Source organism: Neodiprion virginianus, chromosome 4, assembly GCF_021901495.1.
Source record: "Neodiprion virginianus isolate iyNeoVirg1 chromosome 4, iyNeoVirg1.1, whole genome shotgun sequence".
NCBI lineage: Eukaryota > Metazoa > Arthropoda > Insecta > Hymenoptera > Diprionidae > Neodiprion > Neodiprion virginianus.
The window spans coordinates 23,239,700-23,259,782 of record NC_060880.1 but is presented as its reverse complement, the minus strand read 5'-3'; the positions used below and the strand labels follow the sequence as shown (position 1 = coordinate 23,259,782).

At 40.0% G+C, this 20,083-nt stretch overlaps 1 protein-coding gene across 2 annotated transcripts in view; it reads right to left on the bottom strand.

The window, feature by feature from the left end:
* Positions 1 to 20,083, bottom strand: part of LOC124303888 (uncharacterized) — a 32,982-nt gene that overhangs the window by 1,283 nt on the left and 11,616 nt on the right. The window contains exons 2-23 of one of the 2 annotated variants that reach the window (XM_046761701.1): positions 13,393 to 13,492; positions 12,966 to 13,081; positions 12,684 to 12,843; positions 12,457 to 12,490; positions 7,814 to 7,961; positions 7,550 to 7,729; positions 6,461 to 7,030; positions 5,901 to 5,962; positions 5,643 to 5,831; positions 5,385 to 5,556; positions 5,145 to 5,252; positions 4,767 to 4,837; positions 4,505 to 4,631; positions 4,181 to 4,433; positions 3,359 to 3,474; positions 3,129 to 3,267; positions 2,910 to 3,044; positions 2,661 to 2,811; positions 2,401 to 2,525; positions 2,164 to 2,301; positions 1,934 to 2,088; positions 119 to 1,855 (exon numbers count right to left, since the gene is read on the bottom strand). In XM_046761701.1, the coding sequence (XP_046617657.1) occupies positions 119 to 1,855; positions 1,934 to 2,088; positions 2,164 to 2,301; positions 2,401 to 2,525; positions 2,661 to 2,811; positions 2,910 to 3,044; positions 3,129 to 3,267; positions 3,359 to 3,474; positions 4,181 to 4,433; positions 4,505 to 4,631; positions 4,767 to 4,837; positions 5,145 to 5,252; positions 5,385 to 5,556; positions 5,643 to 5,831; positions 5,901 to 5,962; positions 6,461 to 7,030; positions 7,550 to 7,729; positions 7,814 to 7,961; positions 12,457 to 12,490; positions 12,684 to 12,843; positions 12,966 to 13,081; positions 13,393 to 13,459 (4,953 nt within the window). In that variant the 5' untranslated portion in view covers positions 13,460 to 13,492. The remainder of the gene's footprint in view (positions 1 to 118; positions 1,856 to 1,933; positions 2,089 to 2,163; positions 2,302 to 2,400; positions 2,526 to 2,660; positions 2,812 to 2,909; positions 3,045 to 3,128; positions 3,268 to 3,358; positions 3,475 to 4,180; positions 4,434 to 4,504; positions 4,632 to 4,766; positions 4,838 to 5,144; positions 5,253 to 5,384; positions 5,557 to 5,642; positions 5,832 to 5,900; positions 5,963 to 6,460; positions 7,031 to 7,549; positions 7,730 to 7,813; positions 7,962 to 12,456; positions 12,491 to 12,683; positions 12,844 to 12,965; positions 13,082 to 13,392; positions 13,493 to 20,083) is intronic. The other variant, XM_046761702.1, reaches the window with a different exon arrangement.

The following is a 20,083-nucleotide window of genomic DNA, read 5'->3' as shown; positions in this document are numbered from 1 at the left end:
CAAGACATGATCATTTTCAGTAGAGAGCCGCAGTTTGCCCTAAAAGGTGAAACACCATGGCACGCTAAATGCAGCATAATTATTTTATTCGAATACTTATTTTGTGAATCAGCCTTACCAATGCGGGCTTCGGAACACTCCGTACAGCAGGACCGATGCTGCTGCCACTGCTGCTGCTCCGACTAGCCGGAATCCTGCTCGTTCCAGTCCTCTGATTTGTATATTTCCTTACACCGTTGTTGTGAACCGGTGAAACCGGAGACATGGATGGGCTTTTTCGAAGATCCGTAGTTAGAGCCCGAATAGCGGAAGTGTATCCACCGAGTTGGTGATGGCTGGGAGCCATGTTGCGAACGGTGTTGACCGACGTCGAGCTGTTGAGGGAGCTCCTCGAGCTGCGGAGGCTGCTCCTCGAGCTGGATCGTTCTACCTCGTTCCTGGAGTTCTTTATTTTCGGTGTCTCTGCCCGCTCGAGACTCCCCGTTCGTTTTGGCGGGTACCTTGTCTTTTCGGCTCTGGGCTTCATAGAGGCGGTGCGGTGGGCGTACGACTGGAGCTTTGATGCCTGTTTAACGGCCTTGGCCTTGGAGCCGACGTTCCTGTCGTCGGTCTCGTCGTTGCCACGCTGTATCTTGGGCGGCAATGAATTGTGCGCCGAATCCTGAGCGTCTGTTTCGTAATTACCACCGGACGAAGTACCCTGGCTAAGCGTCTCGGAAACGAGACTTTGCGTCTCCTCGAAACCTTCGTCGTTGAACTCCTGCTCCACCTTGGCCTTGCTGACCGGGTTCGAGGTGACGCTTATGTCCGGAATAAACTTAGTCTTAAACATCGATGTCTGCTTTGGTTCGTTTATTTGGATTTTGTTATCTTCGTTCGTCGTCAGACAGGCTTCAGCGCTTACGCGCAACGCCTCCTTCACTTGGCTCGGGTCAATCATGCTTCTGTTGCGTTCTCGGTTCGGAATGGCCCTCGCCTGATCGACCACCATCACCGAAGGCTCGCGTGGCCGGGTCTCCTGCATCACGGGGCTCAGCACGGTGTTCGTTACCGGGATTATCGGCGCCGGTTGCATGACCAGACTTCCGCGAAGGCTGGCCCTCTGCGACTGCACGTTATTCGATGGAGTCCGCGCAAGATGCTGCAGGTCCTCTCCGGACTTGGTTATTTCCTTCAGAGCCGTGTTAATTTCGTCCTTTTTCCCCGCGCTTCGTTGCTGCAATCTGCTCTGCCATATGCGTAGCAGCGGGTCTGAGTCTTCGGTCTTTTGGTCCTCGGACGTTAACAACAGCGACCTCGGCCTCTGCGGCTTTTCTTGAGGCACCTCGTTCGTTGGCGACTCGATTTCCGGCTTGTTCTCCTTGTGAAGAATCGCGTCCTGGTTCTTCTTGTATCTTCGCGTCCTTCGCGTCGCCGAGTACCGATCGAAGTGACCGTTCCCCTGATCTACGGGCGGATTCGTTATCTTCAACTGTGGAACCTTCGATTCTCGCGCCTGCAATGAACTGCTGCACCGCTCTCTGCGGCACGGCTCTTTCTCCACTGGTTTTACTTCTCGAGGAGGGCTAAACACTCGCCTCGTCGCCGGGGGTGTCTCAATATTATCCGAATCAATCTCAATTTTGTCACTTATTTGATCGTCTGTTGAGGTGTTGTTCTTTCCTCCAGGCTTCGTGTTCTTTTTCTGACTCTGCTGGCTCTGCAACTGTTCAAAGTGATCGCTCGTTTCTGCAGATGTCGATGTTTTCGTGGGCGCACAGTACGGCTGGCGAATGTATATCGTCAAATCATCAGGCGTTTGTGAATTCGCTACAGAACTGATTATGTTCTTTTTACGCTCCTCTTCTCTTATCGCCTGAAATATCAGTTGATTTGTTAGCAACACGTGTGATAGGCCGCGAACCATTATTAAGGGGTTCATTTTCATGATTACCTGTAAAGTGCTTGGTGCCAGAACATTTTCCATGCTAGACCTTAAGTTGAGCCTCTTCAGATATCGGGGATCAGCTTCTTCCGAACTGTTTGGCACATTCAATGTGGACTTTCGCCAGAGAGACTTGTCCTTTTGAGGGCTTTGCGGTTGGGCTTCTGAAAGTTAAAGAAAAACCATTTAGCACAGGTACACAAAGCAGTGTTGCACGTTACATCGTTTATATTCTGCACCTTCTATGGCTTCCATGGTTCTCATCACGTCGCTTTCCTCGACATTTGGACGCCAGTCGGAATAAACTCTGGTATATTCCTGCTGCACTGGTTTGTCCTCAAATACGACATTCATCGTCGAACTTTTGCCTTCGCTACCTACAGGAAAACATCGAAAAAGTAACCACGTGTAATTTGTCGACCAATGAAAATTGCTTTGTAAATTATGGAAGCTAATTAGGGAGTGTAAATTCGTACCAGAATCTTCGAATGATCGACGATTTGCCTGTAGCTGACGTGCTCGACGTTGAAGATCTTCACCGGCTCGTTCTTCCTTCTCATTTTCGGATAACCATGCTTCAATTTTCTGCCGCCATGCCCTTCTGCAATTTTAAAAAAATTTCAATGAATCTCATTGAGCAATTAATGCATCGAATGCCTGTCAGATTAAAAAAAAACTTGCAAAGGGCTGAGTGCAAAACTGTAACGGTCGTTATATTGAGGAATTGTCGCTATACCCGGTTGGCTTCGTTTCTTCTTCCTGTAGAAATGGTTTGTTTTCCACGAGTGGCGATGGCGAGTTTGGACGTTCACGATCTCCGGAGAAATCTGCATTCAACAGATCCCCGCGTCGTGGTTGTCCTCGAGCTCTGCGGGCCCAGGATCGATCTAAAGAATATTCGGCAGTTTATTAATCCGACGAGCATTTCATGTATTGCCATTTCTATATGATTTAGGCAAACTCATTCGCTACAAGATAAACATACCGAGACTTCCCCACGACTTTCGATCCCTTATGTTATCGTTACCAGACGTCCTCAAGAAGTCCATCAGGTTACCTTCGTCCTCTTCAGACGGCACTCGACTTCGTCGACGGCGGAGGCTTCCGTTAGGAGTGATATCTGTGCATTCGAGCCAAAACCGCGATAAAGGATACTCGGACAAAAAAAAACTACCTCAAAGCCGTGGTCGTGTGCTTTCATTACCTGGAGAGTAAGTATCTTCTTTGCCCATATTCTGGTCCGGTCCTCCAGAGCAGGAACCAACTCGGGAACGAATTCCTTGAGCTCCCGACAGAGAGACATCCTCCTCCGACGTGACACCTCCGTTTTGAAGTCGTCTCACCTAGTTAAAAGCAATTAAAGAATAACTGGCTGGTATTCGGTATATTCCAGAATTGCATTCTGGATAAAACGAATACCATCGACGTACGCACCTTGACGTCACCTCGATTGATCTGTTTCAGCGGGAATCCGGCGTGAATGTCGTATAGCAAAGAGTCAATTATATTCGTCTCTGATTCTGAACCTGGGGTTTCAGCTTGATTACATACTGTAAACAAATTCAACGGAAATATGTAATATTAACAGATTAGAGGTACTATAGTAGTTATTCTAATATTGCAACATTGCCAATTGATATTTATCGTGCTGGTGATTTTTGTTCTTATGAAATCGTTCAAGATGTTGACATATACGAATTCTAGCTGGTCCGGTATTGCTTATTAAGATTTCAGGTATCGCGTACTTGAACACTGATTAATTTTACCTTTAGTATTTTATTAGTCTCGCGGGGATACAAAACTGTTATCTGCAAATTCGACTCAGTTTTCACTATCAGAAAAATAAGTCATCTATCTTAGTGTTGAAAATCTTTAAAACAATTACAAAGTAACAGCAGAAACTTGCTTTTAATATTTTTCAAAAAACCACACTGATTTATACTGATATTTTTTAAACAAAAATTCGGTCAAGTGCTCAACTGTACAAGAAAAATGCCAAATAATATCACTGTTTTTGCATTTCTCCAAACTAAACTTGCAGACTCGGATGAAATAACATTTTGGATTTTTTGAACACGAAGCGATTCTATTATTACACAATAATATTGTCGAAACTGTTGCCAGTCAAATGAACCAACTATTAGTATTTTGACATTTGTTTACTAATCAAGGATTGAAACTGCACAGTAATTTTTATCATTGTGTAATTGTTATTAAATAGCGTAGACTGCAACAATGCTGGTAAAAATATCTCACGTAAACGTTTCTTCGCTGTTAATTGTTGTTCCCTCTGTCTTCGCCGGGTTTTTGCTTGTTCCTCTTGCATTCGGCGACGTTCATTCTCAGCGATCGCTTGTTTAAATCGCTGACAGAACTGTTGAAATACCCGGAAACATTCCTCTAGCTTGAAGGAGTTTATATCTTCGCAGAAAAACTCAGCTAGAGTTCTACGTACCCCTTCAAGTTCTTCCATATCTCTTTTTAATGCTGCCATTTCTCGTTCAGCAATCTAGAATGGATTTCCAGTTATTGAAAAAATATTTTAAAAGTCGTTTGCTGCAACGCTATTTTGTTGCTAACCTTGAGAAACGGTGCCATTTGTTCCTGAATGTCATGATCAGTACTCGGAATATTGATTTGGTTTTTAATATTCTTTATTTTTGTGTCCAAAGAGTTGAATTCGTTACTCAGTTGTTCTACAGTAGTCCTATAAAAAACAATAAAATATTTTTATGGTCATTATTCGTAGATACGATTATTGTAAAAACATTTTTGTACAAATGTACACTTATCATCGGTATCTCCCATTCAAATTTTATCAAATAAAATTGCTCTTCATTACCTTGTGGCAGCTTCCAAAGCCTTCATGTCGTTTGTGAAACACAACAAGTCTTTTCTCTTCTTCTCCACTTGCTGTCGAAAAAAAAAACTGTCTTAACATCCTACAATATTTCTAGAATCATGATGTGAATTAGGTTTTCTAAATACGATACGATCACAGTCTTCCATGAACATGCTGTACCAAATTTGAACTTGCATCAAATGCGTCAAATCACCTCATGGCTCATTACGTAAACAAATGTATCTAATGTCAAAATGCTTTCAACTGGACTAACTTCAAGTGATCTGTCGTCTGTTATCGTTTGGGACATTAGTATAATATAAGAATCTCATGACAAGACAAGATCGTCATGCACAGCTGATACAATATTTTACTCACCAATGCCACATAGTGGATCAGATTCATGCCGGGCTTATTTGCACGTATTTCCGTCAACTTTTGAAGCGATGATAATTTTACACCTGCAGCATTTCCAGCGTAACCACCCTGTTAATAAAAAAATTTAATTAAGTATCTGACTGGTCTTTTTCAGACATTTAGATGAATTCAATAGCGTTCGGCAATTTGATTCCATCTGTTGGCGGTATTGTTGGAATTAAAATTGTATCGAACTCTTACAGAGTTGAGAAAATTTCCTGCGACAAGAACCATGTACAAAACTTCCTGTAGCGGTTTATTCGTCATGAGATCCTCACCAGCGAGGATCATGGAGTTTATACTTGGTTCAAGGTAGCTCATATTTGCAGCGAACTCCTCTTTCAACAGCATGCATTCTATACGAAGTTTATAGCTGCAAGTTAAAGTAAACAGTCAGAGAAGTGTTCCCACTAACATCTCGGGACGTGATATGATACTTGGATAATAAATATCGCATACTTTGGCACTTGGATAAGTTGAAGAAAAAATTTCTCTGCATTTCCAAGCTTCGATCGATCACCGTCAAAGCATTTCAACATTTCCAACTCATCAACTTCGGGCAATATCTTCAACAAGCCACGCAGTTTTTCTGCGCCAATGTCGTCATGGCCACCTTCTCTTATTAACTGTATTATATCCTCATTGGAGCTAATAAATGTAATTGTGACTGTGAGTAGAGTTTCTTTACTTTATGACTGATCCACAATCCAGACTTACCTCCGAAACTGCTTTAGAAATATGTTCACGTTCAGGCTCCTCTTTCCGTCCAACAACGTGATCTGTCAAAGTCACGAATAGACACAGTGAATTACTTACATCGCTGAATGTTTTTCGTCAATTATTACTTCAAAGATTCAGTAAATGCATTTTAAGCGTTCATGGCACAATTTTTCACATTTCGAAGCAGCAAATCGAATATACTAATTGATACTCAACAAGAGAACAGCAAAGTGTTCGGGTCTTTGATTTCTTTCGTAAACAGTATGCTTCCGAAAAAAGGAAAGTATACATAGCATTTGAAAATTGTTCCATCTCATTTGCACAGTTAACCATTCTTCTCAACGTATGCTACCAGCTGTCAAAGGGTGAACAAAATCGGTGACCCAGAGGTCAAAGTCACCCGTCGTAAGCTTTACTTCCAAAAGTGTGTACGATAGATACTGATCAACAGCCAGACTCAATTGACGAAACTCCGGAGTATGACTCGAAAACGTAACTTGTGTATTATCATAACGAAAGAGAATATCCATAAGCATCCAACCAACTGATATAATTACCTCGGAAGGTTCTCTCCGTCTTTTCTCAGTGTCGACGCCATACGCGGCGAAAGTCGTAGAGAGAGTAGCGGGAGCGACCATGGGTGGCATCTGCTGACAAAACAGGCCCTCCATCTCAGCCCAGTCAAGGTCAGTCATCGGTGAATTCTGATGGTTGTTAGCAACGAGTGACCATATGTTCCTCTTCCCGATGACCTTGTCGTTAGGGATCTTGTTCCAGTTGATGGTTTTCATCTTGGTCTTCGGTGTCGGTATTTCCTGCTGAGGCAAAAGCTTGGCATTGTAGTTTGGCGGCTCTGGGGTTCTGGACCTTGCCACCTGGGGAACCTGGAGCGGCGGTGGAACTGGCGGCGGTCGATGCAGCCCTGGATTACAGCCGCTGCTGTTTTCCGCCAGTAAAAGGGGTGGCAATGGCGGCGGCGGTACCACGTCCATGACGACACTAGGCCCACCTGGAATCGGTAGAGGCGGCGGAGGCGGCGGAAGCGGCGGAAGTGGAGGCGCCGAGGTCTTCCGTGACGAGTTGCATGTCTGGTCACCACCGCGACCCCAGCAGCATAAATTTGTCTGCTAATACAGCGGTAATTATAAAAATCGGTCGCGGTTTCAGACGGATTGGAAAGCCCGGACGGCGTAGCCGCCGATTTTTCTCCTGTCATTCTTCGATCGAGCGAATGCGAAACACGTGCGTTCGGAGACACCGACTGCCTCGCCTATAGCTTTGCGACTCTGACCAACTTGTAATGCATGAAAGTGGCCCAACGATTGTGAAATCAACGAATGAGTAATGGGACTGAATAGTGATTGACAGCCGAGTGACAACCATGTGATAGAACAGAATGGTACGGAATATAGTCGAGCGTGCGGTGCTTCGTCGGACTTAATCCCCAAGGAACAAGAACGTGGTGTGAAGGTTCGATGAATGAACAACATGCCGGTGAAATGATAGATTGTCGAAAGCAGGTCAACATACCGAGTCGTATTTTTACTTCATATTCCCCGAAATTATGTAGTGTAATAAGGCAAGAGCATGTGTAGCCTTGCGAAGATAACGGTACGGAACAATTCATCTTTTACGTAACAACGCACCTGCAGACTAGGTGATCGAAGAAGTTTCGTCGCGTCTTCTCTGTTCTCCAAAAGAGTCGCTCTGTGTACCAGAGTTTCCGCAGTGTCCCAGGCTAAGTCACTGGCGGGTTCCTTAGGGTCTATACGGAGCAAGTGCTGCAGGATACTAAGAAATGGTATTTCTTGTGGAGTGTCTGCAATCTGTACGCACGAAATATTGAAATCACGGTGCAATCCGCAGTCCAGTTAGATCGGAATGTGGGTGTCAGAATCTGAACACAGTACCTGCTTCAGTATAGCGTAGAAGATATCCAAATGAGAGGACAAGTCAATGCCCGACGGACCCTGAAGAGATTGTTCCTCGTCACTCTCTCGTTGTTCGTCAAAGACATCCAGCTGGACTTGGAGATCCGGCACGCGACTGGATTCTTTTCTAGAATATTGTTATACAGAGCGGGGTAATTCGGCGAGGAAATCCGTTAAAGAGTTGCTTTGCTAATCGTCAAGGACGCGCACTTATCCTTCTGCACGATTCAAATGTTTAAACCAAACGAGACAAAAATAGTATGCTCCATACGTATAATCGTGACACTCAATTATCTTCCTTAACACCAATTGCATAAGTCAAAAGTGTCCTGTTACTTGATTCGTAAAGACGACACGTTACGCGCGTGTCGTAAATTGTGTTAACGCATCAATCCGACTTTCGATCATGAATACTGAAGTCGTAACAAAGAAACTAAGTGAGAAATTAAATCGTTTATAATAAGAGAGAGAATGGTGAAAAATCGGGTTCTAAATCTAAATTAACCGAAGCCAATTCATGATTTCTTTTCCACCTTCAAAGGAACCGAGGTGTTTATTCTTGCGTACGCGCGAGTTCCGAGGTTTCTATAGACGCCTTACTCATCCCATAGACTCGAATCTAGTCAGCTGGCAAAAAGCCATCGGGTGTCTGGCGGTTTAGATCTCAGCTCGATCCAATTTGGGAAAATTTTCATTGCACGCGGAATAGAAGTGTAACATTAATACGGCTAATTATCAAAGTCTATATCAAGAGTGAATAAAGTATTAAAGCTCACGCTAGATCTGGGCTACCTTTCTAGAGTATTGAACGTTCCCGAGCAATGGATTCGAGGTGCTCAATGCCTTGAGTTTTATGGATAAATAAGTATATTTGCACGGGTTCTGGTTGATGTTGTAATCTTCCTTTTCACCTTCGCACCTTGTGTAATATATTTCCACATTGCATTGTCAGTGAAGGCATTTAGAAATCACGAACAACAAATTAGGAATATATGCAAAATCAGTCTAGTGGATAAGTGTCACGTTAGACTCCACAATAAGCCACACATGTCAAAACCGTAAGTCTGTGCTTCACGAATGTACTTTCAAGACGGTCAAATCTGGGAAAAGAAGTAGAGTGACAAGTAAGAAACGGGTGTATGAACACGCGTCTGAAAACGACTCTTCCAAGCTACGAAACATTCCAAACCGTACCGCAATATCTCATTTCAGAAACAACTCACCCGAAGTACCGATCGAAAACTCAAGTTGTCACCAATACCGATTCACTACAAGTAAAAACTAATATCAATGAGTGCGAATATACGAAGCCTCGAGTTATCGACTTACCAAGATAAATTCATTCATCCCTCAAGAACTTATTATCAGAGCCCAATGTTAGCGATAGTTTGAGTTTTCGATCCAGCTTACGAATCAATCGAAACTTCGGTAGGTGAGATTACAAGAGTTTCCTAGGACGGCCTGCAACTACTGTCCGTATAATCGAAATACAAAGCAAGCGAATTGTGAATGTAAAATTTGCCAATTATCCGCAACTGTTACGCATGAAATTGGAAAAACGGGTAACGGTTATATGTACCATCGGTGTACCGGGGTGTAAACCCAGAAAACGCAGACCGGTGCTCCTGCGGCGAAGCAAACAAACTGCGAGTCTCGGCCGAACGTATCAAGTCGTTGGAAGATTAGAGATGACTGTCCGGATAGGAATCGTAGCATCGCGAGTAGTTCGCGGTTCTCGCGAGTCTTCCAGCAATGCGACGTGATGCTGCCGATGCAGATGCAGATGCAGACGCGGCTATAATGCTCTTGTGCAGTTGCGGCCCGAGTTGCATTAGGTATAGGAACGGAGAGAACGCGCGGGCATGCGTATCTAACCGAGGACGAGGCCTAGGCGGTAAGTTAATTCGGGACACACTTACTAAAGGAATCGACGTTACTAAGAATGTGGAGTGGATTTGGTTCTATTTCTCGTACACTGCGGCCCAAACGGTCCGCTCACGCCGCTTTTTGCTCCTTTTCCTTCCTTTTATCTATTCTATTTTATCCTATCTCATTTTTAGTACGCCGTCGCAAGACGATTTCATTGCGTTGTACGGAAGGAATTCGATTTTTTCTATCACTTCGGAGAACCCGCGGTTCCCTGGATACCTGTTCGTTCCTTAACGGGAATGACGAGGCCCTTCCACCCTCGATTTTTGAGTCACCTTTGAATAGCTGATGTTGAAGCCGAAAATTTTGCAAATAAGCATCGATTATACGGCTGAGAGATGCTAGTTTTATCTCCATTTTGAGCTTGAAATTTGGAAAATGGTCCGTAATTGTTTAATTGTAGGTACTCGTTTTACTCGAAACAAAGTTTTTCAACACTTTTCGCACGATAACTTTGAGACTGTTCATGCTACTTTTATGATATTTGGTAAACATTTTATTTTGCTACGTAGTTTTTACAGGATTTAAAACGATTCTAAATCCGAACTATAACTAGATTCTGTGGGTTGCAATTTAAAGACGTGCTGAAATTCTTAATTCATCCAATGCTATCACGTCTTTAATTTATAACTTACAATTTCCAGTTAGGACATGGATTATCTTATTGTTAGTTCCTGCAAATACTCCATATCAAAATACAATTTGTATAAAAATTCTTAAAAATCAAATTTATGGTTTCCGTCAAGTTATCGCGTCAAAAGTTTGGAAGTACGCCATTTTGAGTGTAGTGAGTTTGGCAATTATGGAGCATTTATCAAACTCCGAATTTCAAAACGAAGACCAAACTAGTATCTTTCAGAAATCCAATCCTTCGTAAGTTGGAAATCAAGCGCGAAGTTTTCTATTATTAGGTTTTTCCTTATATCATAAAAAATTTGACTTTTTTGCTACATATGTTTATTCAAATTGAAGAGAATTGTTGGATCGGCTGATCACGAAAATTTTCAACATTCTCGTCACATCCACATTTTTGCACAAACCTTGCCGGGTGTGATTTCGAATTGCATTCCTGCGCAAAAGTTATGCACATTCGTTATTAGTTCTTAACGCTTTCATTAATAAATTATGAATCGCAGAACAAATTTTATTATTATTTCAACACAGTAAGGCTGTTTTTTTTTAAATACTTTTTTCTAACGATTTGCTATACTACGATTGATCATTTTTTCTTTTTAATTGAACAAAATAACATCGATACAATATTTTAGGCTTTTTTGAGAATTTTTCATCCATCGAAATATTTCCAACTAAACTGTTTTACGGTATAATTATGCTAACAAATTAGTGACGCGAGTTTTTAAACGCCCAAGAAGTTTCTAAGAAGAGGTAATCTATGCACAGTTTTCACGTGTCCTAAATATCCGAGTTTTTCGAGGAACACCGGCTTTCAGACCGATTAATGTGATTTTAAACATTGACCTAAACCTATGGTCAGCTATTGCGGCCTGCGAGTCTAATACTCTAATTAGCCTGAAACGCGGCTCCGTGTAAATTGAACACTCGTACACAACGTAAAATCTGCGCTCTTAATCCCTCTCTCCATTTGTAAACATGTCACTCCGTAAGCGCAGTAACGCGGAGTGATTGAAAGCAAGGAATGTTTGAATACCATACACGTATCGTGACGTATGATTTGATTACGTTCAAGTATTAATATTAATAGCCCGTATATATACTAATTGGCTTGTCAGAATATAGATGGCAGGAAGTAGTGCGCAATGAAATATTTCTCCAGGTTCTTCAACTCGGCGATAACATTAGTATAAGCAATTATGTCAGTTATACCTATACATATATCTTGGGAGATTTGTCTTATTAGCCCTAAGACCGCATCGCTTCATAGAATTAATAAAATTTCGGTAACTGCACCGCATTGGTTGCGTGATTCTAAAATCGACGTGTAGAGTAATGTTCATTAATGCCGTGGGATTCCGGCTAACTTGTTTTCGGTCCGAAAAAAAACACAAGCTCGATTCCATACAAATTATGTCTTGCTAATGAACATTACTGTACATTCATAATTTCAAGCACTGCAGCTAATTTTTAAACTTATTTCTACGAGATTGGATATATAGATGTATGTGTAATAAGGAGAAAATTCCTATCATTCATGTAAAATCGAAAAATTATCGCTGCCAAGGTTTCGGATAATTATTTGTTTTTTTTGCCAACTTTTATTCAATTTAAGATTATGATCAAGCGCTACGTGAAAAATTCAATCCCTGATTACTTTGGTGTAAAATAGCAGTATCGTTGGTTGATTGTGTGATTATTTCATGTGACACGAGTATGTAACTAAATAAAATTAAAAAAAAAAGGGTTGCTACCGTTTCACGAGTGGCTTAAAGTTATACCGAGCATTGTATTTAACTGATTAAGAAGAAATGAATGATGCAATTTGTAAGTTGTAATATAATACCGGTAACACGATACAAGCGATTCTGTTCCGCTAAATATAATAATAATAACGCGATTCCAGTTGTGTTTATAATAGAGAAGAAAATTGCCTGCATATTACACCACGTGTAATAAGTATATGCGAAACAATATCGCCTGCCAATTTTTCCAATTTTTTTCCTCTAAGTACTAAGAAAAAAAAAAAAAAAACTTTCGAAGAACTAATAAAAACTTACCGCAATTCGTTGAGTATCGGCAGTAGCTTGAGACCTTCAACAATTACATATTTATATTAAAAACATGTTTGCCAAAGAGATAAGAGTAATGTAATGTATCGAAATTTCATCGATTAGAAACGTGGATGAAATACTCGAAACACAAATCTGAGGACATTTCGGAAAAGGATTTTTTTCCAAGCGCCTGCACATTACTGAAAAAAATGAAGGTTATAATTATCGATTACCGATAAACTCATTTCGTATTCGCACGCGATCTTTGAGTATCGGAGTGGAGATGATCAAGCAGTTGATGAAGGCAAGTAGTGCTGTTCGATAATCGCCACCTGTGGCATTCTGCAGCTCGTCCACAACAACACGGAACCGATACCGTTCTCTCTTCAGTTCCTGTTTAATCAATGGTATAAAAATAAAAAACGTAACCAATGCTAATCAGAATAAAAAAATAAGTAAATCACATTACGCCAATCGATGCTGAGAAATTTGGATGAAAAGGAAAAGCAATTTACCTGGTAAGTATGGAGAGTGTCGATCGTTCTCTGTCGTCCATCTTGACTGTAAACGCAAAGGGCAGACAGCAATTCCACAACCTGCTTCTTTACCGAAGTATTCGCCGTGTTCAATGCTGCGTGAATAATAAATATATTACACATGTAAAGCGTATTCTTAATATTTGCGCGCTGATTAATGAGACCGTCTCTTTAGGCCTGAGCGGACGCTCAACTCATGTGAAACCCGAAGCGCAAGAATTCTCTTTTGGTAGTACGAACCCGATTTTGTTTACCGGAGTGTTTACGACTTGTTGCTACCGATTCTAATGCCGAGTTTGTTGAACTTTTCGCGATAAGAGTGTTTGGCTTATCTTGGCTCGTTTAGCAATACCGAGACGTGAATATTTTTAATTCGTATACGCGTAATGTTTGATCCTTGACTTACCCGAGGCAAGTTTACTGCAGTAATCAGGATTTTCGACTATGTAGTCAAGACCGACGTGTGAATCCATCTTTACCGCCGATTCAGGGATGCCTCCTCACACCTGCAAACGCAAGCAAATTAGAAAAGATCAGACATTTGTCGGAGGCAAATCAAGAGTAAATATCATATGATCGAACGAGGCTATGTAAAGTACCAAAAATTATACTGTACCAATAGTCAATTTTAATTTAAAAATGGAAGCAGCAATGCAAACATATTCGGTTACGTGATTTTTGTACTGTCCTGTTCTTAGACATGTGAAGAATATTAAAATGATGTGTAAGTCGACATTTCCATAAACAGCTGTAATATATTTTACCAACGTTAAGTCTATATAACGAAGAATACGAAACCTCATCTCGGTCATGATGGCCAAATTTCTATTGATCGAGAAACGATGAAGCTACGATGGAATTATTGGATTTTTAGTACGTCTCTTACCATTTGTTACTATTCACCTCTGAAACAAAAATTTTCCACGAGAGAAGAACTCGTGAAAATTTCAAATCGACATCCAACTCCATATTCCCAGAAAACTAAATGTGGTGGAAAAAAAAATGGGAGCTTGACGAAAAGCAAATGAATTATTTTTTCAATCTTAAACTATTTGTGAAAATTCTTGGAGAGAAAAATCAATTGTTTCAATTCCAAGAACTCCGTATGACGAAGCTTTGGATTCCTTACAATGATTATTGTTGTACCCTAAGCCACAGCCTCGCATCACGAAGAGGCATTTTTGTGGCTTTTAACGTTCGTCGTATGAAAATGCTATTTATATTCACGAGTGGTCAACTTTTTGGCTAAACTGGTTTGCAAAAGAAGGAGATCTTCAGGGATCGTTTTCAAGATTCTACACGGGAACGATAATACCGTCTCATATTTTTCCAGCATCACACTAAGAAATGGAGCGGCTAATAATATTCATTTGAGCTTTGCAAAACCTATGCAAATAAATAAACAGGTATAATAAAATATGCTATATACCTGCGGATAAAATTTATTCACCGTACGGTTATCGTTTAATTTACATTTCACCGAGGTAAATTCCTACTCATCCGCTTCACTCAAGCCACAACGTATGACAAGATCAGGAACATGAGCATGAGCACGGCAATTATTTGCTACGGATAAACTGTCAAGTGCAATGACGAACGTGCTCGACAAATGTCGTTGCAAATAAAACCAATTAATTAGCTCGACGTCAAAAGTGCAATCCGAGAATATGTAACGTGCGTTTAACATTAACTCACCGTTGCCGTCATTCAATAACTGAACACTTGCCTCTTTTTACTGTACTAAAGCGCTTTCAGCTTCATGTGAATGTTGAAAAAATACATCGCATGTACCTGCGATAAGATGTTTATATTAATGGAAGAAATGATATTTTGTCTTCTGGTTTTACTACCAATTTAGTGAATAAAAACTTGTGACAAACAAATGGATTGGCTGAAATTAACTGATCTTGTAAAATTCGTTTTTCAATCATTTTTGATCGGTTGATATTTTATTCTGTGTCTAAGCTTTACAAAGCGCAGAATATGGCGCAGAGCTCAGGTTATTAGAATTCTGACTCAAGATCTCTTCAGCATAATTCTACTCACGGTCGCCCACATTGTGCGAGTGAGCCAAGCACGGCGGGCATCGGCAGGTCAAAATCAAATCTTGAAGAGAAATACGAAAATAAATTACCACAGCCGATGCCATTAACATCACAAACATGTTTTTTTCGCAGAAACGAATTTTTTGCACGTTACTTAAAGGAGGATCAAGTCCCAGAATACAGAAGATCGAAAATTGTACTATTCTCGTTGCAAAAAGTGGACCGAAAATCGCAACAGCGGGTGAAAAAATGTTATTGAATCCCGGTTTCAGACACCATTTTTTCCTTATTTTCGTACAATTTATTCACATTGTGAACCTAAACAAACTTTGAATGATGAACAAATTTTTATGAAACACTGGAAACAAACCTTGCAATTGCGGTTACGGAATTTAACCTCATAGCAAAAATAAAATTCAAAATCTTCTAAACCTCAAATCGATCATTTCGTTGCTAACTGCTGAGAGACGTAAAATAATAAGTGCATCCTGTTAATATTAGTGAATAATAAGAATAAGAAGAACTGACACGTATATATACAATTATTTATTATTGACGACGTGCGAAACACACTAGCTTTGTGCATGTCGGTTCGACAATTAATATAGACTAAAGATTAGCGAATTTTAGCTCAAGGTTATAGCTCGGTGCCCCGTGGCTAGAGATTCAAGGAGAGAAAGACGGAGAGCGCTAGAAAGACAAGAAGTACAAGGCATGAGCCACGCATGTCTGACATCTTTGCGTTGCGAATTAAAGTTCAGCAGGTCTGCAATCAAACACGAGATTCCTTCATACCGCAGCTGCAAAACTATCTTAACCTGCAGGTGCGACAATAAATTATGATGTCACTATTTGTGCGAATCAGAATTCCTGCAGGACTTTGTTACATCTAACTATAAAAGTTTAAACCGAATATTTTCAAACACAGTTCGAACACTTGGCGAAGTAAAAATTGGTAGGGGATAATCGAGGGATTTTTTCGAAACCTGTAAAAGGAATGGAGACAGATTAAAACCACGAAAAGAACCACCTAGAGGCATTGGCGAATGGCGAACTGAGCCGCGTTGTAATTAAGCTGCCTTGAGATAAAAAGTATCGCCGAATAATGATGCAGGTTCCAGGATGACCGCAGGATTCCGCAGGATGTAGGGTAGGTACTACATGCGGCATAAGACACTTATTAACGTAAGTGTTTCAATGTTACGTATGATATTACCATAAATGGTAAGTATACTCGGCGCAATGCTACTTTTCAAGAGAACACGATTGCGTCACTTACCGCTCGCACGAGTCAGTGGTTAAAAATAGAATACATATATGCGTGTGTGTGTGTGTATATAATTATATATATATACATGTATATATATATTGTATATATATGTTACAATGTCCAACGAATTGTATCGACGGTTGGGTTTTTTCTCATTCATGGTATTTTTGACTTATGGTGGAAAGAAAACGAAAAAAAGCTCGTTATGTTGGACCAAAACCGGATCCGATGCCAAAACGTTGAGAAATATATGTTGATTTTAGCATGTGGTTGCTGATGGTCCGAAGTCGAATGTAAAAGTGTGAGTAATGGGGGAAAATTTTGAAGGTCTGAAACAATCGAAATTTTCGATGAAATTCACGAATTGACATTTAAATCGTATCGCGATATTTACAGATTTCTGCTAAGTATATAGTATGGCGGTACATTAGGATAAATTTAAACGTTAAGACTAAGATCAACATTTTAATGTGGTAATTTGAACGTAAAAATGTTCGCACGCATACGTAATGTTTAACATTTCGAAAAAAAAAAAAAAAAAACTCAAACGGTGCGTTAGTCATGTCTTTACTAAGTGCAGGTCAGTCATTAAGCAAATTATATAATCTCCAATTCATTACGACGATGTATTTGTTTACAAAATGTACCACTAGTTACTGTAATTATGCATTCTCGCTGACAGATTAACAGATGATGATACCAACTGGGTATATACTCATTTAAATAATAATTTCACTGTGTAGAAAAAGCAGATGGTAACAAGGTTGCAAATCATAAGTGTCAACAGAGAGAAAGAGAGTGTTTATATGTGAGTTTAAAGATCACATTATATAAGCGTGGTTTATAATATTAAACTTAATTATATTATACACCTATTAGGCCAGAAAAACGTTAACGAAGTTAAACGGCTGAAGAGGTTTTATTATAATACAAAATTCCTCGTACAAGTTAAACTCGCCTGCTGCATACTCATGTTGGAGATTGTTTTTTTACGTACATATATATTATAAACAGGTTTCGTAAGGTGTGATCAATTTTAATTCCAATCCCGCTTCTTTATTAACGACATTTTCAAATAAACACTTATATTCAAACGGCTCGCTCCTAGACTGTAAACGGCTTTTGGTCAAAGGCGGAAAACAATTTGTCGAAACAAAATTTTCTGTATAACAATTATTTGCGGCACCTGCACACAGCGGGAGATCATCAATAGACTAAAGGTTGAATTCATGTCTGGATTATGGTAATAACCGTGAGCACATTGTCACGGTGCGAAGAGACTGGTAAAAAATTTGAATATCCGAAAGGACAGACTCTAACGCGATTTGAATCACGTATGAAAAAGTCGTAAGAGTAAAAATATGCAGCAAAATCGGTGCTCAACATATTACAATTATAAATTATGCGCGATGCTGTAACGCGTAATCGATTCATAAATTGTTTCCTTTGATTTTTTCTTTTTCTTCGTCTTGTTCAATCGTGAACACTTCTTTCAAAGGGGCGAGATAAAATCTCACTGGCTAATGATCAATTCAAATTTTCTCGTCACACGAGTATTTCAGTCCTTCCGATTCGAGACAGCCTTTGCTGACGAGTAGGTCGTACCTTTCACTGAGCAAACACTCTCGGTAGTCAGAGCGTTGCGTCTGCGACACGTGTAAATATAAAAAAAAAAAACATTTTTTTTTTTTTTTCCTTACAATTTAACAACAAATTTGGAGTTTAATTGCGCTACGAGAAATACTTTTATACAAAACAACTTGCCGTTTGAACTTATACACTTGAAATAAAAAATGACAAGCCATATTCGTGTATTTCAACCGATGCTCATAATACATTACAAAAATAATCTTGCAGCGGAGAAAAATGAAAGAAATTCCAAGCATCGGTGTGAACCATTGAATAATTATTTAGATTATACAAATATCTTGGAGATAAATAGCGTAGGCCGGCTAATACAGACTGTCTGTAGTTCCGTGAAAATAGCTTATGAAATGTTCGACAGGTGAATTGAAACGTTGACACAAAATCAACATGGCCGTCGTTGATACGCTTGGAATTCTATTCCGGCGGTGACATCATTTTCAGCACTTGTTACATGTACAGTATTATTCCACGACGAATACCACGATGGCAAGGATAGTTTCGATTCCGTTTCATCTTCCACAGAAGCCCAGTAACTGAAACCTCAGCATGTAAGGTGCGTTGTAATTATACGCTCATCAGCGCCACCTACAATCGCAGTAGGAACTTGAGGCACCATAAACCCACATTTCTCTTGGCTTTTCATAACTTAAGATACGTTGCAATTATTTAATTAATCAGAGAATATAAAAAGAGTAAAAATTTACTACGAACGAATATGGTAGATATATATTAACGTTAAAACGAGCATAAAAGAAATGAACAATTATGAAACATTGTGTAATGCGAATGATTCTGAGAAGTCTTTGCTCGAATTTGCCTTCCGAGATCCCTTCTAACTTCGCGAATTCCTGCGTTGTTTTACCATTTCTTCTTTGTTACAATACGATAATCCCTCGGACTTTTTCGAAGGAAACCCGCTATAGCAAACAACGGTCATTGATGTTGGAGGACTAACAGCTAATCGTAGGCAGTAGATATATGGCGCCAGTGTGGTTGGAGACAACCATATCTGGTACCTTGTCGACCTCGCTTATCTTCTTTCCTGTCTCACTCTCTCGCGACTCGCCATTCGTTTCTCCGTTCTTCAATATTCATGGGCCTATTTAGAAACCAGGGCTCACTCCGAGTTCGCTGCCGAACTTACCTCGAAACTTGTGCCACTGAAGTCTAACCGAAACCTGTTAAAAAACCGTTTCTTTCTCCTTCGTTTTCAACTCAACTCGAAATCGGTATGGCTGAAAATTAACCCATGCTTTGCCAATTTGTCTTTTGGTGACGATTGTTAAATTAAAAAAAGGCTCCACGAATTGCGCTTCATATGTTTTCAATCATGCTCAATGTCAACGAGAAAAAGTAACCTAGGTATTATTATATCAGCATTGCGCTCAAGGGTTTGTGTTTCAAGTTTTTGGCGCGAGGTGACTCATAGACAAAGTCTTGTACCATAAAAAAAAAAAAAAAGTTAATCAGTTGGATCGTAAGAACGTCCAAATATGGCCAGTTTATAAATAATCAATTATCCTTCTGATTGCAGTCCCTCGAGTTGAGCGTCCACCGGAAATAGGTGAAATTTTTTAAAATACGTTACAATGATTCACACACAGGTAGATATTATGACCTGCGCCTTAAAAATACGAGTTTACGTAATCGGGTTATAAGCGTCACAAGTAGTTATACGCAAATTTTCAGTTCCATTGGGTTCAAAAGTTCATTTGTTTACCAGGAATTCTCAAATTGGTAATTTGACACAACGAGTATTGAATGTGTCAAAGTATAAAAACGAACGATATTGATTTTTTAAACTCTGTCATTCACCCGAAGTCCATATTTGCAGATCGCGCCCCTAGTGTCTTTACCGCTCAAAGCATATTCGGACCTTAACAAACAGAACAATAGAATTATGCTACGTTGCGAAATATCGGCAACCTCGATTGCCAAGGTAAAATTTACCATCATTTCGATCATCAAAGTACCGCTTTCTAAGATGACTAATTTTTTTTTTTTTTTCTTCTTAAGAACGAATTTATCGGGAGGGGGGATTTACAACAAACTTGACTTTCATACCACTGAAATATTGTAAATTAGGTATTTTGAATAAAATATTTATACAGGCATTAATAAACCATTATTTTACT